General features: G+C 37.2%; 1 protein-coding gene across 1 annotated transcript; it reads right to left on the bottom strand.

Moving 5' to 3' along the window:
* Positions 1–1,333: 1,333 nt before the first annotated feature.
* LOC574944 (sialin) lies at positions 1,334–15,451 on the bottom strand. The gene is made up of 10 exons (XM_775352.5): positions 15,236–15,451; positions 12,029–12,213; positions 11,145–11,378; positions 9,901–9,988; positions 9,150–9,245; positions 8,295–8,419; positions 7,608–7,757; positions 6,142–6,274; positions 4,979–5,220; positions 1,334–4,084 (listed from the first exon to the last, which is right to left on the bottom strand). The coding sequence occupies exons 1-10, from the start codon at positions 15,360–15,362 to the stop codon at positions 3,833–3,835; spliced, it is 1,632 nt and encodes a 543-aa protein (XP_780445.3). The 5' UTR covers positions 15,363–15,451; the 3' UTR covers positions 1,334–3,832.
* Positions 15,452–17,614: the final 2,163 nt, after the last annotated feature.

Raw genomic sequence — 17,614 nt, 5'->3', positions numbered from 1 at the left:
ATATGACAGATAAATAAACCATGTGATAAAATCATTTAAAATGCCTTTCATGTGATCAGCTTTATCATCAATGTCTTGCAAACACAGAGTTCTATTGGCTTTTCTTATAAAAAATAAAAACTATGAAAACTCAAGAAAAAGCGTACTTGTTTTCATTTGTGATTCACTGTGTTATGTTTAATATTTGAGACTCGGAGGTATTTTTTTTTACAATTCTTAGATTGTGAATGATGCGAAAATTTGACGATGTGAAAATTGAATGAATTGACAAACATTGTATTTCTCAGGTAGATAACATTGGGAAGAAAGTGAAAAAAGAACTGTGATTCAGTTCTTTGAAGAGATTTGCATTTGCATATTAGAGGGTCATGATGGCCAAAGAAAGCTTTGCTAGATTTCATTTTTAGAATAACTCGAGAGAGTGGATTGAATTTCAATTTTCCTACCTTGTTTTATGTTTATCTCATTTTTGTTCTTGTCTGTTTGTCTATTTCTATAAAACTGTGTAAAATGCCATTCAGCACTTTGCCTCTTCTCTCTCTATCCCTCATACATCTCCCTCTCCCTCTCTGCCCCTCCTTTATATGCACCAGTGTTTGAAGTTAGGAATTTTAATAGCTGGCATAGAAAATTTACCAAAGGAGCAATCGTCACTGGGCAATTTGTCATAGAACCCAGGCACATGGCTCATGTTCATTGTTAGGGAAGAACCTTTTTTTAATTGAGACCAGTCCACAGTGCACACCCCTCTCAAGCTTGATTTTCTTGAAGACGGCGTTGGAAATGCGAACCAGCTCCCGCTTATTGTCCGATCTCGATCGAGAGGTTTCAAACACAGATAAGAGATACGAGAGAGAGGGAGAGTGAGAGACATTGAAAACAGAAAGGAAAGTAAAGAGAGAGAGAGAGAGATATATAGATAAATGGATATGAGAGAGAGAGAGAGAAAACGAGAGAGAATGACAAAGAGACAGAAAAAGAAAGAGAGAGATATATATAGATAAATGGATATGAGAGAGAGAGAGAGAAAACGAGAGAGAATGACAAAGACAGAAAAAGAAAGAGAGAGAGATATATATAGATAAATGGATATGAGAGAGAGAGAGAGAGAGAAAACGAGAGAGAATGACAAAGAGACAGAAAAAGAAAGAGAGGGGAAGGATATAAATATCAGAATATTTTGTGCCACTTAAATAGCAAAATAAAGGTGATGTAATCAAAAGTAGCCAATGCTGACAGTTAACCATGTATATTGTAATATCCAACAGCCCTCTTTCCTCTCACTTACACACTTGGTACGTTGACATACATTAATATTATCACAATCGCAGTGTTTCTATGAATATAATTTAATAGAGATCTTTGAATCAAGTCTTATAAAACGTGTATATTGCAAATGCTCATATTATCATCACACAGATTTTTTTCAATGATCCTACAATTTCATCAAAATATCAAGAACTTGCACATAAAAATAGGCCCTCTATTACCACAATCGACCAGAGTACCTAATAGTCATAAAAAACATGATCTGAATGAGACAACTATCCCAATCTTTCAAATTCCTACAGAAATGTGGTACTTGGAAAATCAGCTTGATACATAATTTGTCTCTTGACTGTCACAGTCGTTCAATTTTATGTCTATGTTGACATGATGAGCATAAAAAAGATTTATTAAGAGAGCATATCTCATTTGTGCAGAGCTATAAGTGTGTTCAGTCTGTGCTAATGTACATAAACTAACGCCCCTCTGGCTTGTGTATCGAGCAGCTGATTATTCCGAAACTGTTAACCACAAGGCACGACCAAATCCCAAATTGCAACTTTTAAATTTGTATATCATACATCAAAGATTATGCCTGCCTTCATATAGTGCAAATACAGTATGTACCTGTGAATTCATTGCATTTTGTAAAATAAAATAAATGAATAATTAGTACCAGTAATTTTTTGTATAAATTGACATGTGACAATTTTTCATGATCAAAACAACACAAAGTTTAAAATGTCTAAACGAGAAAGACCAAAAGAGCATGAAAGCTCATTGAAATTGCATATTTATCTGAATATTGTGACAGTTGATAATATAAATTTCCCTGGGTAAACTTCAGGTTCTGGAAATGATGTCATGCAGTAGAGAATGGTACAAAATTTCAAATCCTTGAGCGCATTAATAGCAGCCATGTTGAAGCAGGGTAATGAAACTGGAACATTAGGAATGTTGAGTCTGACAGGCATTAATGCCGTACAAGGACCCACTATGATTAATTTTCAAAGAAAATGATGGATGCTTAGGATATACAGTTCAAGTTATAATGAATAACTGAATAATCTTTAATAACATAAATTTGATTTTGAATATCCACACATCAGTATGCATATATATATTGGCAGTAGATCGCAAAATACATTTTGGCATAAGTACATGCAGTTTGGACCCGCAAGAACAAACATAATATCCTAAGTACATCCTAAAAACATTACACTGATATTTTAAGAGTAAGGGTAAAATTGTTTTTCCTTTGATAAAAGTGCAAATATATCTTAATCTCTAATTTCATAAGAGGATAGCAATCCAATCAATTTTTTGTTTGACCAAGGATCATGCATAAAACAAGTAACACCTCTTCTGTTACCATAATTGTCAAGCTCAATTAAAAATTATGTGGTAAATGGGCTATATTTCATTTCATTTGATTTCATTTGTCATATAAAAATATAATATAATTTAAATAATATATTACTACACTTTGTCAAAGAGAATTCAGCATTACTTGGAATACTTTAAAATCTACAAGATAAATGCATAAAACAGGAAGTTCCAGACTATATGAGTAATGTGCATTGATAGGCATTTTTAAGGAAGGTTGAGAGACATTCAAAATAGTTTTTTTCTAATATTTCGAAAATTGTTTGAGGCAACCTGTCTCTTGCTTCTTTTTTGGGGTGATAATTTGGCAGTGCATGGACCTGAGCTGATGTCTCAATTTAGGCTCAGCTGAGAAACAATCAGAGCCAGCCAGAAGAATTTTAAAACAATCTATAATACTTGGCTGAATTTGAAAATTAGAGTACTGCAAAACCAGAAACATTCACGACATGACACTTTCATTGTTAAGGACATCAATTCTCACTGCAAGAAACTTTTGTGAATTGCAAAAAAGCCTGGTGGTTTGTTGATTGTGACTCGCAAAACTTTCGCAAATCTGACCGAATCATGAAAGTTGCTAAATTTTCTGATATTACATCATGTCCTCTGAAACATCCATTTTTTAAAATTTTGGTAGAAATGTGTAAAAAATAGTGTACCGTACTGAAGAGGTAGTGCGAAAACTTTCAAGAGATGAAATTCAAACAAAATGGAAATTGTGGCTGTTTAGTGGTCTTGTTAGTAACTTGTTCTTCAACTCTTGAAACCAAAGCATCATGCAATACCGAGTTTGCCCTTGCATCAAGTTAGCCCAACACTAAAGTGCATATGCATCATAGATGAAGAGATCAAGAGAAATTTCACAAACATTTGAGGAATCCAAGTTGAGAAAGACATGAGGTGACACATCAACAAATTTGAGCAAAATAGTAAACTGTTGATTTGCATGGAAAAAGTATGGTATGTCCTTGGTAATGCAATAAATTTCCAGATCGTCCTTGGTATGTATATTTCGACAACAATGTGAGTCCTTGATTACATAACAATATACTGATGTGTAATATAATGTGTAATATGAGTCTTCAATTTACACAATCAACGTGTACTCGAGTGAATTCATGAGTGTGTGTGTGTGTGTGTTTAAAGTATTAATGTATTCTAAGCACTAACTTTAATATGATTATGACATTACAACACCACTCTGCCCAGTGTTCGATAAACCGCCGTTTACACTATTACTGGTGTCGTACTGGCAGTATGGGAGGCCCTCTGTGTCCTTCTTGTCGCCGGGACGTTGACAGGGCTTGGCCTGGAGCTCTGGATCGGCCCAGGGTTGAAGCTCCCCGGTCCCCATTAACAGGTAGGTGACGGCTCCGAACATGTAAACACCACAACATACCCAGAATGCAATCTGCCACTGTGAGATGTCGTACTAGGGTGGTGGATGGAGGGGGGGGGGGAGAAAGAATTAGGGGGTAAAATGAAGGCAACATCTTTTTCTCTTATAGTTTTTATATGCAAATTATCATTGTTTGTCATCAGATTCATCACAAGTCAAGAAAACACACTTTATACATAATATAAAAATACAGCAATCATTTTCTTTAAGTCTCCTCAATCATTTTAATATGAATGTCAAAGTGATAGATGTACATTTCTACACAACTGTTGCTTTTCAAACATTTCCAGGTTTTTTGTGGAAACCAAAGTCTTACATTTTTCTTGTAAAAAGATTTTTAAAGAATTACTAGAGTGAAACATTTAAAATTTCTTTTTTACTTTCATTTGTGATTCTTCCCTTCTCTTATGTATGAGCTTCCATAAATGCTAGTATATAACAAAAATGGAACCCAAGTCCGACATGGCTTCTGTGTGTAGGATTTACGTTATTTTCTATTTTCAACTAATTACCCCTTAACTGTTAACCCTTAGAATCCCTTAGAATGCCAACTAAATTTCTAATGGTTAATATTATAAAACTAGCAGTATACAAATTACTTTTTTAGGTCTTGGTACATTTTGAGTACAGTAATGCTATGTTCATGGCGGCCACAGCAATCACGTTTCAGGCCACCGTAGACAAAACGTGGATGCCGGCCAGATTTTTAAACTGTCAAAAAACTTGCCACGGCAGTCACAAAACCTTGTGGGCCGAAGTAAAACGGGGTGAACGCAACAAAACGTGACAGTACGTACTAAAAAATTTGGCAAGACCTAACAAACTTGAATAAAGAGAAAAAATTGCCCAAATCCCACAACGCACTACTTTTCAGGAACATATTGCAACCAAGCATAAGAAGTTTAATGCATGCAAAGCGCTGGTTACCTGGTTTGTGACGTAGAGCCCCACCATTGAGGGGCCCAGGATTCCTGGGATGGTTCCGATGGTATTGGTGATGCCCATGAGAAGCCCTCCGTACGCCGGTGCAATGTCCAGATGATTGACGTTGAAGCCAGACATGGCAAACCCTCCTGTACCCACGGCCAGAGTTAGCATTGCCACGGCCAAAACATGGTTGCATCCGATGTACCCGGTTATCACTAGGAATGCAGCTGGTAATACAAGCCCTGCGAAAAGAAGTTAAGAATATTGCTGTTTTCAGATGGGTCAAATATTTACTGATAAAATGTGAGAAATAGAGTCAGACATGGAGAGACCCCTTGATCCAATGGCCAGATTTATGAATGCCACAGCCCAAAAATGGTTACACCTGCAGGCCCCTAAAAAAAGACCTACAACAAGAAATAAAGAACGTTACCATTTAAAGACGGGCCTAGTGTAGAGCTATGCATAGGCTGCCCTACACTAGCAACACATAAAATGTAGGAAACAAAGGTGAGCAAGGGAAGCACACCCTGCTCCCATAGCCAGAAAAACTACAGCCATAGTGTGGTTCCTTATGATGTACCCAGTTAAGTTAATACTAGGAATAGAGCATGTAAAACAAGACATGTAAAACAAGACCTGCAAAAAGAAGAACATCTTGACTGAACAGAGGGGAAAGTGATTGATTGCACATATCAGGGTTAGAATGTGGAAGAGAAAGAGCGAGAGAGGGAGAGAAAGAGAGGGAGAGAGAGAAAGAAAAAAAAGGGAGAGAAAAAATAAGGGAGAGAAAGGGAGAGGGGGCAAGAAAGAGAGAGAGAGATAAATAGAAGGAGAGAAAGGGAGAGGGAGAGAGAAAGAAAGAAAGAGCAAGAGAGAGAGAGAGAGAAAGAGAAGGAGCTAGAGAGAGAGAAAAAAGAGAAAGAAAGGGAGAAGGGGCAAGAAAGAGAGAGAGGGAGAGAGTGAGAGAGGGAGAGAGGGAGAGAGGGAGAGAAGGAGAGAAAGGGAGAGAGAGAGGGAGAGAAAGAGAGAGGGAGAGGTGCAATAAACATTAGACTGAACTATAAACTCAACCAATATGTACAACCCAACTGTAACACTAATCCTCTACATAATATCATGATCTGCTATTAACCATAAAGCATATCCAATACCCATCTTACCTAAAGTATTGAATAATTTCCTTGTATTGGTCGTTGAAAGTATATAGCGCCCTCTAAGGAAGTCAGCTACCTGACCTCCGGCATTGATCGTGATCCACATTACTAGATAAGGCACTGCTGACAAAAATCCACTCTGTAAAGCAAAACAAAATGCAATTTGAAAAGAAAATGGTATAAAACTAGACCAATGAGAATCAACTGAAAATGAAATATAAAACAAAATCTCTGCATTTAATTATTATTCACGAGTAGGATTTTGAGTCAACCAGAAAAATTAGCACATACCATATTGTGCTTTGAGCAAAATTACACACATGACTGCATAATTATAATTCAATATCTTTTGGTTTATAAAAAGCTTCCAGTTGGCACTGCTATATTGTTTCAGTATCTCATGAAATTTGGTGCATAAACAAAACAAGAATGAATATGTATTTTAATAGGCAAAGGGTAAGGCAGTGAAATTACAGAAGCATGCCTTGCAAAACCGAGAAAGGATTTTCGCCCCCTTTCTTTCTCCATGATTAAAGTGCAAGTTGATTAAAAAAAATTATGGTATGATGGTGGAAAGGTGGAAAGGAAAATTCAGCTTACGGGCTTCACAAAATTAATGATAATGACGTTAAAGGGGAAGTCAATCCTGATATGAAGTTGGTTTTAATATAAGTTACAAGATAATTGAAAAATAATTACATTGTATTATGTTATATAGTAATATCAGCATTACCCCCCTTAAACCCCTTTAAAGCCTCATAGTAGTGGGTTCTCATGGGGAATTCCACACCATTCAGGTGTATAACCCAATAACAGGTGTTGTCAATTACCACGAGAGTGGACTTCACTTTTACGCCCACAGGTCTTGTGCAATGCACTGTGCCATGTGCACTGCGCCAGAAGTAATTCTCATCATAAGAAAACTCCCCTCACCCTTGAGATATGAAGGCAAGCTGGAGTATCTTCTGGTGGGACAACTCACTAGGTATGTCTTCATCAGCTTTAGATTGCCTAATAGCCCGCTATTTCTTATTTGGGAAATAAGCCCAAAGTTACAAATCGCGTCTTCATCAGCTCGAAACTCAAAATTAGAGCTTGAAAAATTAGCTCGAGATATTTTAATTGGCGTTTGCGCATAGTGCGAGTCTTCGGACTGGTGAAGCAAACCAGAAAAATAGCAGAATATTTTGCAAACTAGCCCAAGATATCTTGGGATGATTATCTCGACCGAATGTCCCGCTGATTGCAACTGCGGGCTGATGAAGACGCAAATTAGCTGGATAATTTGCAATCAGGATAGCGGGTTATTTGGCAATCTCAAGCTATAATGATGACAGGCCTACTGGTTCCCCACCTGAGAGACCTGTGCACACATTAATTCAATCAAATCTGGGGTCTTACGATGCAATACACATGGACACTGATTACTACTGTATGTAGCTTTAAACAAAGAATTAGCTTTGAAAACTTACTTGTGATATATCGAAGCCCAGTCCAAATTTCAAATAAGAAGGCAGATTGGTGAGCAACGTGTAGAAACCAAAATTGTTTGAAAAATGAGAGAGGCTAATAGCTAATAGTCTCACTGATGTCAACATCTTGAACCATGGAACTTTCAGACTCTGGTTATAAATATAAAAAATAACAGATTAGTGGAGATACATCATACATCATACATCATCATCGTCATCGTCATCATCATTGTCATCATCATCATCATCATCATTATCATCATTATTATTATTATCATTATATTTATCATTATTATTATCACAATCATTATTGTAATAATTATTATTATCATCATTATCGTGATCATTATCATGATCATTGTGATCATTATCACCATTATCATTATCATTATTGTTATTATTATGTTTATTATTATGTTTATTATTCTTAGTAGTATTATCATAATTATTACTACTATTAGTAAAACATGTGGTAGCAGTAATTATAGTAGTAGTAGTAGTAGTAGTACATCATGTAGTAATGTTGCTAATGTTCATAATCATCATCATCATCATCATTGTTATCATTATCATCATCATCATCATCATCATCATCATCATCATCATCATCATCATCATCATCATCATCATCATCATCATTATCATCATTACTATTATGAACATTATATACCTGGAATAAAAGCATACCTTATCTCTGGGCTTGATTGCTTTCTGAAGAAACTGGAGTTCTTCAGGTGAAATCCTTGGGTGTTTCTCTGGTTTATCATGCACCAATGCAATCCATAAAATAAACCATACCACTCCACAAACACCTGCAAACAAGATAAAGAAGAATAGCACAAGTGTAAACAGAAGGGCATAACTTAAGTTTACCCTGATGATTCAAAAGAATTATTTGAAGTTAGAAGTTGTCATGGTTGAAGTATAGATGCTATTATGCTTTCTAATTAATATGATTTAGTTTTTTTTTTAATAAATAAAACATATTTACATATATTATCATACCATATCAGTCCAAAATAGACATATCCTGTACAATTCATGCTGGCTTTTCCCCTCGAACCCTCTAATATTAGGTCCTACATTCTCATCAGAGAAGGATATTACCCATGTCAAATTTACACAAATGCCTAACCCACAGTTTTCTCTCAATTACCACAACCCCATCTACTCTTGGTTCTACTCTTTCAAACCATAGACAAACTTTGGTTTGGCATCAAGAAAGCCTGGCCCACCTTCCAACCTCAATCATCTGCAGCCCCCCCCCCCCCCCCATCCCCCACAGCTTCTTTTTCTTCCTTTTTCTCCTGGTTGATAAACTGCAGACATCAGAGACATATGATCAACCTCCTCCAAGAAAATCTGGCCACACCTAGTACCCCACCCCACCCCATCTTTAACCCTCTCATCATTTCTTCAATCTTACCAAAGACGGAGAAGACAGGTGGCCAGTCTCCTTGAAAGTCTCTCAAAACTTCACCCCTAGCCCCCCTCATCCTCCCCCCCCCCCCTTCCACCCACTCATCATTTCTTCATTCTTACCAAAGACATAGAAGACTGACGGCCAGCCACCAAGGAAATCAGAATTACAGAGCACACCTGAGATGGGCAATGCCAACACTGTACCAAAATGGGAACCTACAAAAGAAAACGAGACAAACGATTCAAATTCTTACACATCGTAATTACAAAATGGTTAAGTTAAATAAAAGAGAATTAGGGCCTTTTTTCAATTTTTTTTACCCACGTAGTGCACAGTGACAAAAGGAGGTTTAGAACTCTACACAAATTTCTATGAATGGATTTATAAATTGTTATAAAACTTGTCACATCAATTAAGTACCTCCTGCTCTATGTTGTAACAGTTTGATACGACAGCTAAATCAATTTTCAAGTTATGGGATATCAAAATGAGACCATGAGCTACAGTTGTAGAGAAATAAAACTAATACAGTCAAACTTGTTTTAGTGACCACCTGTCTACAAAGACCACATTTGTTGTCTCCCTTGAAAATGGTTTCTCGTTGACACATGTACTAAAGGAATCTGTCTACAAAGACCACTTTTTGTATTTCCCAGGCAAACATAGGTCTACAAAACACTGCCAAAATACCACTTTTAGATCGTTTGGTGCTTCCAAAAATTTCAGATTACATAGAAGAAGATATGAAGACTTGAAGATAAGATACACATTCTAAGACCATTGTTCTTCTTACTGCTGCACCTCTTTTAACTATTGCACTGTGTTCAACTTTCTGTTCGAATTTCTCTGGAGACTGACTTCAAATCTCACCTGCATATGTGAATGTAAGTAGACGGCTCCTTTCAACGGGTGGCGCCCAGTTGGCCCACATAGCATTCATAGCAGGGAAAGTAACACCCTGAAAAAAGGGGGAAGGATTTTGTTATGGTAATGGTGAGTATTGGTCAGGGCCTTTAAGTTACGTGAAACTAGTTCAGCGCTAAGCCCAAGTTTACTGAGAAGCTAATTGACTCGTAAATTAAGGGCACATAATCAGAACGACAAAATATAAACAAGAATGACATTTAACAAGCACATTAATTCTGACATATTAGCTCAGCTAAATGTATAGAATTAAAGGTAAAGACCAGTTATGGTCATGCGATTGCTTTGTGAAAGAAACGATCAGAAAAGGTTGATCATCTAGCATCTAGCATCTGCAAGGTTCTGGAATCATCAAAATGATAAGAAATTTGGCCCATTCTTCATAAAGTTACAAGCACTATACACAGAAAGATGTATATGGGACTACCCTATATCTCTCACAGACCATGAGAGAAACAAATTTATCAAATATATGAATTAGTAGGCGGTTTCCCGGCAAATTTTTTATCATCATGTATTAGTCAAAACATATGCTTTCACATGATTGGTAATGAGAGCTTCCATTTCATTTTTTGAAATTGGGGCGTTTCCAATACTGGTCTTTACCTTTAAGAACTAATATTAGAGGTGCTACAAACCCAATGTCACATATCCTGGGGCAAATTAAATTATCAGATGGGCAACTGAATTTGCCACCTATCTGATAGGGCAAACTGATTATGAATTTACAAACAAAACATTTTCAATATTAACAAATATAAGGACCAACGCAATGTTTGTAAATCAAAGTTGATGCTTATGAAAAGACAAAGACTACAACAGTGTTTGTGAATCCAAGCTGACCTTATTTAAACCCACCATTTACAATCTAGTTAGCAAGTTTATGTTTAAGTTAAGTGGCCACCAACCTTTCTTTAGCTCCCTGCTACTATGTGCTGACAAGCAGGTACATTTAAACTTTTTTTTCTTCTTCATGTTCTTTTTGAAAAGTTACAAACTAATTATAAATATCATGATAATAAACAAATTACATGATTAATACATCATCCACATAATATACTTACATTGTAATACCAACATTAAATTTACATGAAGAAGGATTGCCACATACATGTAAGCTAAGCTTGAAGATGTGGTAATCCTTTATAAAATGTAATAATTCCTATTCATAATCCAAGCTTTTGCCTTACCTCTCCTATGCCTGCAATGACCCTGACTACAATGAGCCAAGGAAGGCCTGTCCTGGCAGCGACGGGGGTCAGGAGGGTAAAGATGGCCGTACAGAGCACCCCCGACCCAAAGAGCCACTTAGCCCCCATTATGTCCCCTAGGAAACCCCCGGGTATCTGGGTCAGGATGTAGCCATAGAAGAAAGAAGCGAGGATCTGCTCCTTGGTGTTTGAATCCCAATTAAACTCCCCTTCCTGTTTTGTAGGAGAAAGTTGAGGAGGAGGAGAAAAGGAAAACAAGGACAAATGAGGAGGAGAAGAAGGTAGAGGAGGAGGAGGAGGAGGAGGAGGAGGAGGAAGAGGAGGAGGAGGAGGAGGAAAAGAAGAAAAGGAGGAGGAGAAAAAGAAACAGGAGAAGGGGAAAAAAGAAAGAAGGACCAGGAGGAGTAGGAGGAGAAAAAGAAGAAGAAAGCACAAAGTAAGGGTTTAAAGTGTACCAATCACCAAAAACATGTTTGTTCTTGATGTAAGAGGTTCCATGTTGCTATACTGTAGTCAAACTATGAGCTTCAAATATTTTTCGTCAAAGAGATATATTGTGGTTTGAAATATAGTCCCAGTGAATTTTTAAATGTCTTGTTGAGTAGACATCTTAAAGCATGGTCTTTAAGAATATAAAGAAAAAGTCTTTCAAACATAGATCTACATCTTTTAAATCTGTGACCATTTTTTCCACAATTGCTATTTACCGTGATCATCATGATTTATGTGATCAATCTCTATCATTATATGTTTAAGTGATCAATTGCAATTTTTGTTTTTTCTGTTAAAACCATCATTCATTCTTTTCTTTTTTGTAATTCTATTTTCATTTTAATTTTGTTTCAGAGAATTCTAAATCCTACCTTCTGTGTGGTGTTTGACTGTGATACATTGACTGGGCAGCTAATCTGGGTACTGTTGACTGTGGTTGTACTGTTCACCATGTCAGCTAAGGCCACGCTAAGGTTCACCCTCATGGCATAGACATTGACAAACCCCAAGAACGCCAGGAACGCAAGGGCATGACGAGCAGATATGAGTCCGGGAACTAGGATTAAAATATTGGGATAAATTAATGACGATGATGATGATGAATGAGGATGATGACGGTGATAATGATATTCCTCTTCTTGCCACCGCTGGGCCGAGGGGCCTTGACTGCCTTCTTGGAGCCTTTCTTAGCAACTTGAGCTGTTGGAGCCATGATGAATTGAGGTTTAATAATATATTTAAAAAATAACAATAATAATGATATTAATAATAATAATAATGATGATAATAATGATAATAATAATAAAAGTACAAATAATGAAAATAACAATAATGATAATAATAATGATAACAATATCATGATGTATAAAAACAAAACAGAAACAAATAATCCATGATAAGATTTATTTTGTATGTATTCAAACTTTGTTTCCTCTGTATTTGTAAGTCCTATAATTTGTACAGGGCTTAATAGGAAAACACATTTATTACTGAGAGAGTTACCCTGTTTCAATAAATAACAAATAAAAAACAAATAAAATAATTAATCTGTTTTCTGTATAGCGCATATCACTCTATGTCATAACATCTCTATAAATGCACTTCGGAAGAGTTTGGGAAATTATTACTTGGCTTTAACTATGGCTACCATTATCAGCGCACTGTGCGTATCAAGGAATAATCCTAACCCATTCACCTCACCTGGGTTGAGTGCGGCAAATGTAGATTAGTGTCCTAGCTGCCAAAGGTCATAGAGCAATCAATGAGATGTCTTTGGAGACCAACTAGTCAATTATCAGACAGAAAGTACTGCTAATCTAAATAGCCACTGCTTGGCTAAATCATACACACATTCACAATGTTAATTTAATAACCTTGTACAAAATACAGCATACACCTGTAGGTCACATTTGCCCATGGAGCTACATGTACATCATGTAATGTATCTATTATACAATAGATGAAGTGAATTTGCAGCACAGGTAACTACATAGAACATGATATGGCAGAAGTTCAGAATTAAAAATACTCAAATTTCATCTTGAAAAGTGAAAACCCAAGTTTTGCAAAGTATTACTGGCTAGTCTCTGTTGGGATATATTGTAGAGATATGAGTGTGAGGTATTGTGAATGGATATTTGAAAGCGTGTTCACTCGTCACACAACATAACTCTTATTTTTATTTTAGCTACGAGGAAACAAGGTTGCACTGACAATAAAATACATGAAAGAAAGTATTCCCTTTTCGTTAGTTTATTGGGTACTGATGAGGCTGGCCGTACACTTGCAAAGTGTAGCCAAGCACAAGCCGAAGAATCGGAATGAAAATGCATAAATGGTAAATGTGAATATTGCACGGAGATTACATAATGATCAATGATGATAATGAACATGAATCAATGCGATGTACATAAATAGAGCTTACGACAATAATAGAAATGAAGTCGAAAGTCCAATGAAGATGAAGAGAGTTGAGAACGAAGGAAGGGGCTCACGCGATGAAATGTGCGGAGGCTTGATGGCGGAAACGCGACTTCGTTGACGTGGTTGAAGAACCGTGAAGAACGCGATGTCATCGCCGACGCTCGTGATGATGATGAATGTAGATTGAGCTCTCGGGCGAGAATAGAAGAGAAGAGAAGAGATGTGCGACGCTCGATGACGAAAGCAGTGAGTCGCTTGATGTCGGAGGCCAAAGAAGAAAATGCAGACATCAAAGCCGGTAGTGGTGCTTTGATGAGCCGAACTTTGATGATGAATGTTTAGATGAGCTGCGGTGAGTCGAGCTCATGTGAGTGAAAGACTACCGGTGAAGAAACTGGCAGCTCCCAGCGGATAACCAAGCACCATATATGTCGGAACTAGATTTAACTGTTCCACTGGAAGACTGCAGCCCGATGAACACGGCAGAGAAAGTGAAGATGTGCCGATAGAAGTGATAGGCACAGTAGAATCAAGCCCGGAGAGGAAATCATGCAGAAACGTGTTGACTCAACTGAGACGTATTAGCAGGAGTTGTTGACTCGACCGAGGTGTAAGCGGGAGTGGAGAAAACCTCGTGGTGATGAAAATACGCGGGTGAACGATGCGCGGAACCACGATGCTCGATTGGAGGAATGAACACACGTGGTACGAATAATGAATATAAATAAGTACCGTGATGGAAAAATACTGGTGACATGAATGTACGGTGAAAGTAGGGCGAATGTAAGTAGGGCGAATGTAAGAGCCGCTACAATATAAACATCTCCATGTACATGTAATGTAGACTAATTAATGTGAGAAAACATAGCTCTCACATATATTTCGGTGTTTATTTTCTTAAAACAAATTAACTATTGAACCAGATAAACAAGCCCCACATCATGAAACAAAAAGTAAGAAAAAGTATATCCACATCCTATGCCTACTTGTACTAATCTTCTTCTCAAAATTTTATTTCTTTGTTTTCATTCCTTCCTTTCATTCATTTTCCCCTACTTTTTGCATTTTTCCTACTCCTTTTTCTAAAGTTCTTTTTTTTTCCCTTTTCATTCCCTTCCTCTCGAGCTCTCTAGCCTACTGCTTCTTGTTTTATTACCTTTACCTTTAACTTTACCTGAGATTCTAGAAGAATCGTGTGTTCTCAGCGGTCGGGCTTCCAATTCAATTTCATTTTCTTCCTTCTCGTAGTGGGGTGTCTCCATCTTGGTAAGTTTCTACTTTCTTTGGCTCAGTTCCGTGTTGGGTATTCTACTCATATGGGGAGCAGAAACCCTTGTCTGTCCATACTCGATCAAGTCTGGCTTAAAATGTATTCACCGTTCAGGAAGTGTGTTCCGGTACCGGTCATGCATTGATGACTCTTCTTCCTCTTCTTTTCACTTTCAGAAACCTCTCTTCACCCATTCATCTTCCTCTCTTCTAATCTATTTTGAAATCGACTTCCCCTTATAGATCTTCTTCCTCTCTTCTTCATCATCTTCTGCTCTCTCTCTCCTCCCTCTTCCTCTTATTATCTCCTGATTCTTGATTGAATAACATGAATATGAATGTGCATAAATTGCATTTAATGAAAATTATAAACAAACTTTTGTTACCTTTTGGAGCGACCAGGAACTCCTCTTTATTTTTCACTTCTTCTGATCCATCTGTACTTCTTATGAGAGGACGATGCTCCATAGAATCGTGTAAACCGTCATCATTTTCACAAATATTCCCAGACATCTTGAGAGGCTGAGAGGTTCTGAATTAGTCCGAGACTGATTTAGACTCAGCTGATCTCATTTTTTGTTCAGAGTTTTAATGAATTTACCGGCCACAAATTTGGCGACTATCTACGGTATCCTTGACATAACAAATTATGGCGATTCTTATCCAAATTATGAAATGAAAATAAAGATAACGGCGACTAGTGAAGGAAGATAAGGTGCATTCCATCAATTCTATAAATAGGGTCTGTATATTTTCTTCAATCACCTGTTTCCCCGTAGATGGGAAATGTGTCGATGGCAACGAATAAATATTAAATTTCCATTAGTCCTTTTGAGCATACAATCGAATTGCATTTGCACGTAAAATGAATACGGTTGCGTTCGAAGTCAGGTGACCGTTTTCTCGATTTCCAAAACATTGGTCGCCAATTTCAGTCGTGTCAACAGCTGTGTAAGTCGATCATGTGATTAACTGCTTTGTCAACACAGGCGTACTAGTAAATGTGTGCGTGTGGGAGTTGTGGGGGTGGGGGAGGGGCCGGGGCTTAGGGGCTGGTGCCCCTCAAAACATAAACAAACTTTGAAGTTCTATTCCCCCCATATATATGCCAAAAAAAGGAGAGGGAATTAAAAAGGGAAAAAGAAAAAAAATGAAATAAAAATAAAAAGGGGGGGGGGGGGTGGGGAGCCTCCAATTTTTACGTTGCTCTGACCAATATGCCATTTTATTCTTTTAAGATAATGGAAGAAAGACACGTACCATTGGTTCTATCAAGTGTATACAGTCAACTCACATTTTTCTTACAATTTGTGAAGTCGTAGTTTAGTCTCAGTGGCATATGCAGGAATTTTTCAAGGGGATTGTTTTACAATACGGGGGTGGGGGGGGGGGGGAGGAGTATTTTTTTATTTTTTTAAATTTTTTTTTGGGGGGGTCCATTTTTTGAGGGAAAATTTCGCAACGACTCAGCCAGCCGCTGAATAAGCGGGGGGGGGGGGGGGGAGGGAGAAGAGCACATTTTGTTTTTGTTTGGGGGGGGGGCCGAAAATTACGTCGTCGGATTTTTCGTTCAGTGGTTTGGGGGGGGGGGAGGAACATTTTCTTTTTGCCTCCTTCAGCACAATTTTTTTTTTTTTTTTAATTGAGGGGGGTTTAACCCCCGCCCTGCGTGCGCGCCTGTATAGTCTTAATTGCAAAACCGATCGAATGTTGAAAGTATTCATTTTTCTTTCAAAAAAAAAATTAGGGGGGGGTTAACCCCAAAAACACCCCCCCCCCCCCCCCCCCCCCCCCCCCCCCCCCCCCCCCCCCAGCGCCTGATCGTAAGTCGAAACTCGTAACCATATATTTTTCTTTGTAATTCACAATAACTTATAAAGATATATTTTTATAATCCGAATCAAATTTTGTATATGGAAATGGGATCATAATCTCACTCTCTCTCTTTCTTCTTCTTCTTCTTCTTCTTCTTCTTCTTCTTCTTCTTTTTTCCTTTTTTTTTCTTCTTCTTCTTCTTCTTTTCCTTCTTCTTCTTCTTCTTCTTCTTCTTCTTCTTCTTCTTCTTCTTCTTCTTCTTCTTCTCCTCCTCTTCCTCCTCCTCTTCCTGCTCCTCTATTTTTTTTCCAGCTCGCCTTCTCCCTTTCCCTTCTACTTCTTCTTCTTTTTCCTAATCTGTCAAACGCGTTTTATGATTTTTTTTTGTCGGATTGATCAGTTATTTATTTATTTTTTTTTGTATTTATTTTCGTTTATACCAGGCAAGTCTCAGATTAAAAACCGCCGCAGTTTTTTGTCCCGAGCTCTTTTTCATTTTGATTTTTTGTTTGAACTGAATTTATTGAGATGAAACCAATTTACGAGTCACAATTATGAAGGAACACACAAAATCGAGCTTGAACATGACAATGTTTTTCGACGTGGATATGAACTAATAGACAACTATATTTCATTTAAAATATGTATTCAAATTACATAACAGGAAAGAAACACAGAACAAATTCAGCTAAAAACGTGGCATGCAATGGAATATAAGTATTTTCATCTTTATTATATTGTTTTTCGTTCTATGTAATTTCACTTTCATTTAATTTTCATTTCTAACCGTCAGAGCGATATACAAAATCGTAACATTCTCCCATTAAACGCGTATAATCGTAATTGCGATCTCTCAAATATTTGATGACTTAATGTTTACCAGTATAAACCGGCTTTAAATCGAATTTAAATTAAACAACAATATTTGAGAACAATAATGTATACCAATT

This window comes from Strongylocentrotus purpuratus, unplaced genomic scaffold (assembly GCF_000002235.5).
Source record: "Strongylocentrotus purpuratus isolate Spur 01 unplaced genomic scaffold, Spur_5.0 spur5_scaffold_7, whole genome shotgun sequence".
Classification (NCBI taxonomy): Eukaryota; Metazoa; Echinodermata; class Echinoidea; order Camarodonta; family Strongylocentrotidae; genus Strongylocentrotus; species Strongylocentrotus purpuratus.
Note: the sequence above shows the minus strand (reverse complement) of the source record. Positions and strands in the feature narration are given on the sequence as shown.